This window comes from Cydia splendana, unplaced genomic scaffold (assembly GCF_910591565.1).
Source record: "Cydia splendana unplaced genomic scaffold, ilCydSple1.2 scaffold_66_ctg1, whole genome shotgun sequence".
Taxonomy (NCBI): Eukaryota; Metazoa; Arthropoda; class Insecta; order Lepidoptera; family Tortricidae; genus Cydia; species Cydia splendana.
In genome coordinates, this window is record NW_026946897.1 from 344,422 (window position 1) to 357,632 (window position 13,211).

The 13,211-nt window shown below is 26.2% G+C and overlaps 6 protein-coding genes across 6 annotated transcripts; 2 read left to right on the forward strand and 4 right to left on the reverse strand.

The window, feature by feature from the left end:
• The first annotated feature begins 3,041 nt into the window (after positions 1–3,041).
• On the forward strand, positions 3,042–5,734 carry LOC134805818 (NADH-ubiquinone oxidoreductase chain 4-like). Its single transcript, XM_063779029.1, is given in 1 exon segment — positions 3,042–5,734. A coding segment is annotated over 1 exon segment (483 nt). The 5' UTR covers positions 3,042–3,153; the 3' UTR covers positions 3,637–5,734.
• On the forward strand, positions 4,872–5,734 carry LOC134805817 (NADH-ubiquinone oxidoreductase chain 5-like). Its single transcript, XM_063779028.1, is given in 1 exon segment — positions 4,872–5,734. A coding segment is annotated over 1 exon segment (630 nt). The 3' UTR covers positions 5,502–5,734.
• Positions 5,735–6,607: 873 nt separating this feature from the next.
• On the reverse strand, positions 6,608–7,399 carry LOC134805814 (cytochrome c oxidase subunit 3-like). The gene is given in 1 exon segment (XM_063779026.1): positions 6,608–7,399. A coding segment is annotated over 1 exon segment (777 nt). The 3' UTR covers positions 6,608–6,622.
• Positions 6,608–8,091, reverse strand: LOC134805816 (ATP synthase subunit a-like). Its single transcript, XM_063779027.1, is given in 1 exon segment — positions 6,608–8,091. A coding segment is annotated over 1 exon segment (678 nt). The 3' UTR covers positions 6,608–7,413.
• Positions 8,092–8,387: 296 nt separating this feature from the next.
• Positions 8,388–10,638, reverse strand: LOC134805805 (cytochrome c oxidase subunit 1-like; the record flags this gene model as incomplete). Its single annotated transcript, XM_063779018.1, is given in 2 exon segments — positions 8,388–10,577; positions 10,579–10,638. Coding segments are annotated over 2 exon segments (1,506 nt in total), but the record flags the coding sequence as incomplete, so codon positions are not given.
• A 32-nt stretch (positions 10,639–10,670) lies between these two features.
• LOC134805819 (NADH-ubiquinone oxidoreductase chain 2-like) lies at positions 10,671–11,886 on the reverse strand (the record flags this gene model as incomplete). The annotated part of the gene is given in 1 exon segment (XM_063779031.1): positions 10,671–11,886. A coding segment is annotated over 1 exon segment (915 nt), but the record flags the coding sequence as incomplete, so codon positions are not given.
• Between the last annotated feature and the right edge of the window lie 1,325 nt (positions 11,887–13,211).

Sequence of the window (13,211 nt, forward strand, 5' to 3'; positions counted from 1 at the left end):
ATTTTCAGAGTAAATTGCAGGCTCTATTTAACCGGCGAACATATTTGTAGTCATGAGTCACTACTGGGATCATATTTCACTTAGATCTTGCATTTTTTCCTGAACCACCGTATGTTGTTGTTCTTTTATAAAATCACGTGAGTACTTCCTTATCTGCAAAGGAAACCTCTCATCTGGAAATCGAAAGAAGCATATTTCTGATCCGTGTTCTTTCAGAATCCGGTATCTGCTATCGGTGACTGCCTGCAAATATTTTCTACATATTACGCATGTGTGTACGTTTACGTACGTTGTACGTTTGTATGTACGTTGGCTTGCCCCGCAGTCCACATGGTTTCAAAGTTTCTGAAGTGACTTCATTTTAATTTGTATATTTGGAGAAATTAAACAATCATCGTTTAGATGTAAAGCCGTGGACCGTGGCTATTGGTTCGACACCTTAGTTCTCTTAGGCGGCTTCACCTCTAATTCAATTCGCGATTTTTCGAAACAGAATCAGTAACTCCACTCTAACTAAACTACCGAAAAATCTTTTCATAAATTCTTTATTTATTTACATAACTTGAAGGGGCGCTTCATCTTCTACATAGGCATAACATTTACCACTAAAGAAACCGATGTTTCACCTATTGAACAATCATGAGTAACTATGCGGATTACCATACTAATTTAATATTTTACTAGTTGGTCCTTTTAGACATTCTGTGAAAGCACCTCCTACAAATACCGTCTGTTTCCGATAGCTATATTACCAGTAAGAGTTCATTTCCTTTGAAATTGAACTATGTAACGTTTATGGTCAACGTTTTATGATGTATGATTGTTATACCAACGACAGGTCGATTGACAACCCACTGCTTAGATAATCTTCCGAAGTGGAGCTTGTTACTTGAATTTTGAACCTAATTTCACAAGTTTCTACCTGACTGATGTGAATAGAGCACTAATTACATTATAAATGCCTTTGTCAGTTCGGTCTATTGGACGGAATGCGATGGAAGGTACTTGCTGTTTTCTACGTGTTACTCTTAGTTTAGTGGTCTCTGTTTCACAGCTACATAGTAGACGATTTAAAGTAAGTAAAAGATTTCTCTTTGTAACAGGCCGCAATTTTTTAGCTAATGGTCAATATTTAGAGAGTATACAGGAGATGCTTCAGTATTCCCAAAGATACTATCAACCTGACTAGTCATTCATCATTCAAAAGAGGGATTTAGTGCGATGATTTTTCACTAATATATATGAGTATCATAAACTCTATTCTTTTCAGGCTTAGAGCCGCAATAAAGAGATATCTCTTGTTAGCCTATGACAGAGCCGTAAATGAATTGGTATTCCTATTCAGAAGAGAGAGTTTTAGTTTTCTTTCCTTCTTTAAGGCTAACGTCAATTTTCTTGCCTCCCCCTCTCTCTTTTTGGTATAGGATCTAGTTGGGCAAAGTATAACACAAGGTTTTTCACTTCGTACTTTTCCCTTTTCACAGTTTCTTAACTGCTATTTTTCATGGCCGGTTAGTCATACAGTTTATGATCCTCAGAATGTATATTTTTGGTTTGTTTGGTATCTCACGAGAATTGTTTGTTATCGACCCAGACCAACATTTGTACACGACCAAGACGGAAACCTTCCTTTTTCCTGGCAGGTTGAGACAATTACTGTAACTGCATTTCGTTATCAATTTCGCGCCAAACCCTCTAATAGAAATTCTGCTGCTCGTCGGTTTAAAAGGTGACACACCATTTGGTCGGCTACATTGATGATGACGCCACTAACTAAGTCGTGCATTGTTCATGACCATGCAGATCTTAAATGCGAGGCCCACCGTGCAGACATCGAACGATAAAGCGACCAATAAGACGTCCGCTACCGTATTAATGGTAGACCATGAGACAACGGTTTTTGTATAACAAGACAACGTCATTTCAATGGACGATTCATAGGACGATGCGATATCGTCTCATAGGACGACGCATTAATGTCTCACGATACGACAAAATGTAGTCTTATGGAACAATGCAATGTAGTCCTATGGGACGCAATATCCTCTCACGGGACGATACCATAGGATGGCGCAATGTCTTCTCACATGAGGACGTAACTCATCGCGATGCCTGTCGTATCACAGGATGACGCCTTATCGTTTTACAGGACGACGCCTGATGTCCCACAGGACGATGTCACGGGACTACGCTATGTCGTCTCACGCAACGACGCTTGTCGTCCAACGGGACGACGCCGTGTGCCATTTATACCCGTAGGTATTCTATTTATGGTGATGGCTAGAGCTCACTTAGTCTCATCGCTGGGCCACGGGCACTGAGCGGAATGTCACAAGGTCTTTTAACGAGACGATGCTCGTCGTCTTACAAGACGCTGCCATGTCGTCTGTCAGGACAATACCATTGTCAGGACGATACCACAGGACGACGCCATGTCGTGTCACGGGACGACGCCTTGTCCTCTCACGGGACGACGCCTCGTCGTCTCACGGGTCGATGCCATGTCGTCTCATGGGACGACGCCATGTCATTTCCCGGGACGACGCTTGTCGTCTGACGGGACGACGCCATGTCGTCTCACGGGACGACGCCATGTCGTCTCACGGGACGACGCCATGTCGTCTCACGGGACGACGCCATGTCGTCTCACGGGACGACGCTTGTTGTCCCACAGGACGAGGCCATGAGGCGTAAGTACCCGTGTACTTTTTGTGACGGTGCCTGTAGGAAGGTCACTGCGTCTCGTCGCTGGGCCATGGGCACCGAGCGGAATGTCACGAAGTCGGAGGTTTTCAAAATATTTTTACGATTTAAATTTCTTGATCTTTTTAAACTTGCTTTGTAAACGTGTTGCTCGGCTGAGTTACAAAAGCGTACTGAAGAGAAAGCAGCCGCGCGCTGGCAACCGGATGACATTACTACTTGGGTAGCGCGATAGATGGCGCTACTAGTTGATGAATTCGCTTGATTAGGGCTGAGTTACAAGGGTGTTATCTCATAATGTGGTTCAAGCGAAGGCACGGACACCTAAATACTTTATTTGCTTCATTACCTTTATTATTGGGAATTTTTTTTATTTTTAATAGGGAAAATTATATTATAATTTATTTTTTTAAATTTTTAAATTTAAACATATATTTACTTTATTTTAGAATGATTATAGCTTTTTTAGTAAAAATACCTATATATTTTGTTCATTTATGATTACCAAAAGCTCATGTAGAGGCTCCTGTGTCTGGATCAATAATTTTAGCTGGAATTATGTTAAAATTGGGTGGTTATGGATTATTACGAGTTATAGTTTTTTTACAGCAAGTAGGTTTAAGGTTTAATTTTATTTGAGTTATTATTAGTTTATTGGGAGGATTTTATGTTAGATTAAATTGTTTTTGTCAGGTTGATATTAAATCCTTAATTGCATATTCATCAGTGGCCCACATAAGATTAGTTATTGGTGGGATTATAACAATAAGTTATTGAGGATTTATGGGTTCTTATGTATTAATAATTGGGCATGGTTTATGTTCCTCTGGGATATTTTGTTTAGCTAATATTAATTATGAGCGTTTACATAGACGAAGATTATTTATTAATAAGGGGATAATAAATTTTATTCCTTCAATAAGATTGTGGTGATTTTTATTAATGTCGAGTAATATAGCTGCTCCTCCATCATTAAATTTAATGGGGGAAATTATGTTAATTAATAGATTAGTTAGATGATGTTGATTTTCCATAATTTTTTTGATGTTAATTTCTTTTTTTAGAGCTGGATATAGATTATATTTATATTCTTATACTCAACATGGTAAATATTATTGTGGAATTTATAGTTTTTATACGGGAGTATCTCGGGAATATTTAATATTACTTTTACATTGATTACCTTTAAATATTTTAATTATAAAAATTGATTATAGTATAATTTGATTTTACTTAAATAATTTAAATAAAATATTGATTTGTGGTGTCAAAAATATGAATAATGTTCATTTTAAGTTATTCAAAAAAAATTTATTTGTTTTTTAAGTTTTTTTTTTTTATTTTTTTTTAGTATAATAAATTTTTTATTTATAGTTTATTTTATTTATAATAATATAATTTTTTTTTTAGAGTGGGAGGTTATCTCTTTTAATTCTAATATGATTGTTATATCAATTTTATTAGATTGAATATCTTTATTATTTATAATATTTGTTTCTCTAATTTCTTCTGTTGTAATTTTTTATAGAAAGAGATATATATCTTCTGAGAAAAATTTAAATCGTTTTATTATTTTAGTTTTATTATTTGTATTTTCTATAATTTTATTAATTATTAGTCCAAATATAATTAGAATTTTTTTAGGGTGAGATGGTTTAGGGTTAGTATCTTATTGTTTAGTTATTTATTATCAAAATGTGAAATCTTATAATGCTGGTATGTTGACAGCTCTTTCTAATCGAGTTGGTGATGTTTGTATTTTAATTTCTATTTCTTGAATAATAAATTATGGGAGTTGAAATTATATTTTTTATTTAAATTTTATATCTAATGATTTTTCTATAAAAATGGTTGGGATTATGATTATTTTAGCTGCTATAACTAAAAGAGCTCAAATTCCTTTTAGATCTTGATTACCTGCAGCTATAGCTGCTCCTACTCCTGTTTCAGCTTTAGTTCATTCATCTACATTAGTTACAGCTGGGATTTATTTATTGATTCGGTTTAATAGTTTATTATTAGATTTATTTATATTAAAAATTTTATTATTATTATCTGGTTTAACCATATTTATAGCTGGGATTACAGCAAATTATGAGTTTGACTTGAAAAAAATTATTGCATTATCTACTCTAAGACAATTAGGGTTAATAATAAGAATTTTAAGAATGGGTTTACCAGATTTAGCATTTTTTCATTTATTAACTCATGCTATATTTAAGGCTTTATTATTTATATGTGCTGGTGTAGTTATTCATATAATGAATAATATTCAAGATATTCGTTATATGGGGGGAATTAGATATTATTTACCTTTTACTTCCCTATGTTTAAATATTTCTAATATGGCTTTATGTGGGATTCCTTTTTTAGCTGGATTTTATTCTAAAGATATAATTTTAGAAATAGTTTCTTTAAGATATTTAAATATGTTTATCTTTTTTTTATATTATGTTTCTACTGGTTTAACTATATATTATAGATTTCGTTTAATAATATATTTAATAGTTAATGATTTTAATTTACTAAGAGTTTATAATTTATATGATGAGGATTTTATTATATTAAAGAGTATGTTTACCTTATTATTTATAAGAGTTGTTAGAGGAAGATTTTTAAGATGAATAATTTTTTCTTACCCATATACAATTTATTTATCATTTAATATAAAAATGATAGTTATTTATGTAAGTTTATTGGGTATATTAATAGGTTATTTAGTTAGTAATATAAAAATTTATTCATTAAATAAATTTTTATGTACTTATACTTTAAGAAATTTTTTAAGATTAATGTGATTTATACCTAATTTATCAACTTACGGTTTAAGATATAATTTTTTAAATTTTGGTCAAAACTTATTAAAAATTGTTGATATGGGGTGAAGAGAGATGTATAGAGGTCAGGGGATATTTTTTATTTTAAAAAAGTATTCTATTTTTTATTATTTTTATCAAATAAATAATTTTAAAATTTATTTATTTAGATTTGTTTTATGAATAATTATTATATTATTTATTTTATTTATTTATTTAAATAGCTTATATATAGAGCATAATATTGAAGATATTAAGGAGATTTTTAATCTTTAAATAAGGATATATTTATAAAAAGGGTTAATTTTTATTTTTACAATGAAAATGTAATGTTTTATTTAAACTATATAAATACTATATAAGAAGAGTAGAAATAAAGAAGAAATAATAATGGAATTTAACCACTAAAAATTAAGTTAGCAGCTTAATTTTAATCTTTTTATTTCTTTTGTACTTATTTTTAATTGGAAATAAAATTTCAATTTTATCATTAACAGTGATATACCTCTATTTTGGTTTCAATTAATGTAAATAAGGAGTTAATTAAACTCTATCTTTTAAGTCGAAATTAAATGCATTATTGCTTCTTATTTATAAGATAAATTAAAAATTTAATGTTTTTTGAATGCAAATCAAATGTTTTTTTTAAACTATTATCCTGGGATAAGTTTAATTAGTTCATTTTAATATATTTTGATTTCATTCATGATATAATCCTAAAATTAATACTAATATAAAGAAATATCTAATTTTTGTTCAAATAGTTAAATTTACATGTGTAAATGTGGAGATTATGGGGAAGATTAAGGCAATTTCTACATCAAAAATTAGAAAAATAACTGTAATTAAAAAAAAATGAAGTGAAAAAGGAATACGAGCTGAAGATCTTGGGTCAAATCCACATTCGAATGGGGAAGATTTTTCTCGGTCAATAAATGATTTTTTGGATAAAATTACTGATAAAAATATTATAATATTTGCTAAAATAATAAAAATAATTGAAATTAACGTTATTATGATAATTATTTATATTAATAATAATTAAACTTTTTGATTGGAAGTCAAATATACTAAATATATTATATAAATAGTTAATTTCCTCATCAATAAATAGAGATATAAAGGAATAATCATACTACATCTACAAAATGTCAATATCAAGCAGCAGCTTCAAATCCAAAGTGATGATTACTTGAGAAATGGTTATTTATGTGTCGTATTAAACAGATAAATAAAAAAATTGTTCCAATTATTACATGAAGACCGTGGAATCCTGTAGCCATAAAAAAAGTTGATCCATAAATTCTATCTGCAATGGTAAAAGGTGCTTCAATATATTCATAAGCTTGAAGAATAGTGAAGTAAATACCTAATATGACTGTAATAAAAAGACCTTGTGTAGTTTGTGTAAAGTTATTTTCTATTAAAGCATGATGTGCTCAAGTTACTGTAATTCCTGAAGTAATTAAAATAATAGTATTTAATAAGGGGATTTGAAATGGGTTAAAAGGTATAATTCTTATAGGAGGTCATATTATTCCGATTTCAATATTTGGGGATAAACTTCTATGAAAAAATGCTCAAAAAAATGAAATGAAAAAAAAGACTTCTGAAATAATAAATAAAATTATTCCTCATCGAAGTCCTTTAGAGACTAAAATTGTGTGTTTACCTTGTATAGTACCTTCTCGACAAATGTCTCGTCATCATTGATATATTGTTAAAATTGTAATAATATATCCTAAAATTAATAAATTTATATTAAAATTATGAAATCATTTTACTATTCCTGTTACCAAGGTTAAAACTCCAATAGCTCCAGTTAGAGGTCATGGTCTATAATCTACTAAATGATATGGGTGATTGTGATGTATTGTCATTAGTTATTAATTATTTAATTAACTTCACTAGCATAAAGATTTCTTAAAATTGAAATTACATATGATTGAATAATAGCAACAGCCGATTCTAAAATTATTAATAAAATTTGAATTATTACTAATAGAATAATAAAGTAAGAAGCTATATTTGGTCCAGTACCTCTTAATAAAGTTATAAGAAGATGGCCTGCAATTATATTTGCTGTTAATCGAACAGCTAAAGTTCCGGGTCGAATAATGTTACTAATAGTTTCAATTAGAACTATAAAAGGTATTAAAATACCAGGGGTACCCTGGGGGATTATGTGGGCGAATATGTGTTGGGAGTTATTAATTCATCCGTAGAATATAAATCTTAATCATAGAGGTAAAGAAATAGATAGTGAAAGGGTTAAGTGGCTAGTACTTGTAAAAATATAGGGGAATAAACCTAAAAAATTATTAAATAAAACAAATGAAAATATTGAAATAAAAATAAAGGTTGATCCATTTAATCCATTAGTGCCTAATAGTGTTTTAAATTCTTTATGTAATGTGTTTAAAATTGTATTTCATAAAACTATAAATCGATTAGGAATTAATCAAAATGAATAGGGAATAAATATTAAACCAATTAATGTTCTGATTCAGTTAATTGATAAGTTAAATAAATTAGTTGTTGGATCAAAAATTGAAAATAAGTTATTTATCATTTTCAGTTAAAATTTTTTAAATTAATTTTTTTATTGTTTTCTGTATTATTTATTTTTAAATTAAAAATATAATAATTTAAAATATTAAATAAGATAAAAACGCAAATAAAAAAAAAGAAAGAAATTATTCAATTAATTGGTATTATTTGAGGAATAAAAGAATATTACTAAAGTAATAATTTAAATTTGACATATTTATGTTATTGAATTAACTAATTCTTTATTTCATTAGAAGTAATTGCTAATTTACTATAAAATGGTTTAAGAGACCAGTACTTGCTTTCAGTCATCTAATGAAGAATAGTTATTAATTCAATTAATAAAATTTTTAATTGAAATACTTTCAATTACAATAGGTATAAAACTATGATTTGCTCCGCAAATTTCAGAACATTGTCCATAGAAAATTCCAGGGCGATTAATAAAAAAATTAGTTTGGTTAAGTCGACCTGGATTAGCATCTACTTTTACACCTAGAGAAGGTACTGTTCAGGAGTGAATAACATCTGTTGCTGTAACTATAATTCGAATTTGATTATTTATGGGAATAACAATTCGATTATCTACGTCTAAAAGACGAAAATTATTATTATTTATTTCATTTTGCGGGATTATATAGGAATCAAATTGAATATTATGAAAATCTGAGTACTCATAACTTCAATATCATTGATGACCAATAGATTTTAATGTAATTAAAGGGTTATTTAGTTCATCTAATAAATATAGGAGGCGTAAAGAAGGTAAAGCAATAAAAATTAAAGTAATTGCTGGTAAAATTGTTCAAATTAATTCAATTATTTGTCCTTCTAGAAGAAATCGATTGATATAAGAATTGAAAAATAATCTAATTATTAAATATCCAACTAAGATTGTAATTATAATTAAAATAACTAAGGTATGATCGTGAAAAAAAATAATTTGTTCTATCAATGGAGAAGCTCTATTTTGGAGGTTAAAGTTAGATCAAGTTGCCATTTCTAAAAAAAGGATATTCCTTTATAAATGGGGTTTAAATCCATTACATATAGTCTGCCATATTAGAAATTTCTTAAAATAGGTAATTCATTATATGAATGTTCAGCTGGTGGAAGATTTTGATATCATTCAATAGAGGAATTTATATTTAATGGAAATAAAATAATTCGTTTTTTTACTATAGACTCTCAAATAATAATTAATATTAATATTGTTGCAATTAAAGAAATATAAGACCCCAATGATGAAATGATATTTCATGAGGTATAAGTATCGGGGTAGTCAGAATATCGTCGAGGTATTCCAGCTAATCCTAGGAAATGTTGGGGGAAAAATGTTAAATTTACACCAATAAATATAATAAAAAATTGAATTTTTAATAAGTATGGGTTTATTGATAATCCGGTGAATAGTGGATACCAGTGAACAAATCCTCCTATAATAGCGAATACGGCTCCTATAGAAAGAACATAATGAAAATGGGCTACTACATAATAAGTATCATGGAGGGTAACATCAATTGATGAATTAGCTAAAATAACACCTGTTAAACCTCCTACTGTGAATAAAAATACAAATCCTAATCTTCATAATATAGATGGACTATAATTAATTTGAGTACCGTGAAGAGTAGCTAATCAACTAAAAATTTTAATTCCTGTAGGAACAGCAATAATTATTGTAGCTGATGTAAAATAAGCTCGAGTATCAATATCTATACCTACTGTGAATATATAATGTGCTCAAACAACAAATCCTAATAAACCAATTGCTAACATAGCATAAATTATTCCCAAACATCCAAATGTTTCCTTTTTACCTCTTTCTTGAGAAATAATATGGGAGATTATACCAAATCCTGGTAAAATTAAAATATAAACTTCAGGATGTCCAAAAAATCAAAATAAATGTTGATAGAGAATGGGGTCACCTCCACCAGCAGGATCAAAAAATGAAGTATTAAGATTTCGATCTGTTAAAAGTATGGTAATGGCACCGGCTAATACTGGTAGCGATAAAAGTAAAAGAAGGGCTGTAATACCTACAGCTCAAACAAATAGGGGTATTTGATCTAATGATATATTATTAGGGCGTATATTAATAATAGTTGTAATAAAATTAACAGCTCCTAAAATAGAAGAAATTCCAGCTAAGTGCAGGGAAAAAATAGCTAAATCAACAGATCTTCCTCTATGGGCAATATTAGATGAGAGTGGGGGGTACACTGTTCATCCAGTACCTGCTCCATTTTCTACAATTCTGCTTGAAATTAAAAGTATAATAGAGGGGGGTAATAATCAGAATCTTATATTATTTATACGGGGGAAAGCTATATCTGGGGCTCCCAATATTAATGGTACTAATCAATTACCGAATCCACCAATTATAATAGGTATTACTATAAAAAAAATTATAATAAAAGCATGAGCAGTTACAATAGTATTATAAATTTGATCATCTCCAATTAAAGATCCAGGATTTCCTAATTCTGCACGAATTAGAAGACTTAAAGAAGTTCCTACTATTCCTGCTCAAATACCAAAAATAAAATATAATGTTCCAATATCTTTATGATTTGTGGAATAAAGTCATTTTCGCTAAATAAAATGGCTGAGAATAAGCGATAAATTGTAAATTTATTAACGAGAAAAGTTTCTCTTTTATTATAAAGTTAAGCTTAGTCTTATAGTTAAAAATATAATATAAAATTGCAAATTTTAAGATGAATAAAATTCTAAGGCTTAAAGAAACTTTTCTTTATAAATAATTTTGAAGATTATTAGTTTTAATTAACTTAAAACCTTATAAGTAAAAAAAAGTTCTAGTAATTATTCCTAATAAAGAAATTATTCTTAAAATATTAATAAAAAAAAAAGAATTATTTTTAATTTTAATTTTAAATCATTTTAATTTTAAATAATTAAATATTAAAGAGGAATAAATAATTCGAATATAATATAGTAATATAATTAATCTTATTATTACAAAAATAAATGTTAAAATAAAAAAGTTATTTTTTAATATAAAATTAATTACTATTCATTTAGGGAAGAATCCAATAAATGGGGGTAATCCTCCTAAAGATAAAAAGTTAATTATAAGTGATATTTTAATTATATTATTTAAATTAATAATAAATAATTGATTAATAAAATAAACATTAAATATAAAAAACATTATACATAACAATCTATTTAAAAAACTATAAAAACAAAAATAGAATATTCATAAATTTTCTCTAATTATGATTGATGATAGTATTCATCCTAGATTATTAATTGATGAGAAAGCTATTAATTTACGTAAAGAAGTTTGATTTAATCCTCCAATAGCTCCAATAATTACATTTAAAATTAAAATAATTAACAAAAATTTGTTATGGAAATAATATGATAATAAAATTATGGGGGAAATTTTTTGTCATGTTATTAAAATAAAACAATTTAATCAGGATAAACCTTCTATAATATTGGGGAATCAAAAATGAAAAGGAGCTGAACCTATTTTTATTAATAAAGTTGAGTTTATTATAATAGGTATAATATTTATTTCTAAATTTATAAATAATATTTTTATTAAAATAATAAATAATAAATTAATTGATGCAATAGATTGAATAAGAAAATATTTTAAGGATGCTCCAGAAGAAAATAAATTTTTTTAGTTAGAAATTAGGGGAATAAATCTTAGTAAATTAATTTCTAATCCAATTCAACACCCAAATCATGAATTTGAAGAAATAGAAATTAATGTTCTAAAAAATAAGATAAATATAAAAAATATTTTATTTGAATTAAATAAAAAAAAAATATAAAATAGAAATTTAAATTATTTCAAAAAGAATTTTAAGTTCTTATAATTATATTTTAGTGTATGATGCACAATAATTTTTGATATTATTAGATATAGTTTAATTCTATAAAGTATAATAAAGGTAGAATTCTACATAATTTATCCTATCAGAATAATCCTTTTTTTCAGGCACTTTATTTTTAAAAAAAAGGGATTTCCTTTATATTTGGGGTATGAACCCAAAAGCTTAATTTAGCTTATTTTTAATTTTTTTTTAAAGAAAAATTATTAAGAATGGTTCAGAAATTATTAATATTGATATTCATATACATATATATATATATGAATATATATAATTTAATATTTTACATTAATTTATAAAATTTTAAATGGCAAATATAATTTTCAATATGAATATTATTATAAAAAAAGAAAAGATTATTAAATATTTATTAATATTATTATTATTAAATATTTATATATATTATTATAATTAAATATTTAATTTAAATAATATCTTAATATTAAATATTTAATATTAATTAATATTGGAATGTATATGAATATATATAATTTAATATTTTACATTAATTTATAAAATTTTAAATGGCAAATATAATTTTCAATATGAATATTATTATAAAAAAAGAAAAGATTATTAAATATTTATTAATATTATTATTATTAAATATTTATATATATTATTATAATTAAATATTTAATTTAAATAATATCTTAATATTAAATATTTAATATTAATTAATATTGGAATGTATATGAATATATATAATTTAATATTTTACATTAATTTATAAAATTTTAAATGGCAAATATAATTTTCAATATGAATATTATTATAAAAAAAGAAAAGATTATTAAATATTTATTAATATTATTATTATTAAATATTTATATATATTATTATAATTAAATATTTAATTTAAATAATATCTTAATATTAAATATTTAATATTAATTAATATTGGAATGTATATGAATATATATATATAAATAATTATAATAAAAAAAAAAAAAAAATCTATATAGAAAATTTTACATATAAATAAATTTTTTATGATTTTAATAATTTTTTTTAAATTTATTTTACATATAAATTTTAGTGTTAAATTTTAATTATTTTAAAAATAATTAATTTTATAAGTAGTAATTAACATTAAAAATTTAAGAAATTAAGATTTAGTAATATAAAAATTAATAACAAATTTTGTGCCAGCAGTTGCGGTTATACAAAAATTAAATTAAATTTTATTAGGTATTAATTAATAATTTGAATAAATTAATTTAAATATTAGATTATTAAGTGAAATTTTAATTTAATTAAAAATTTT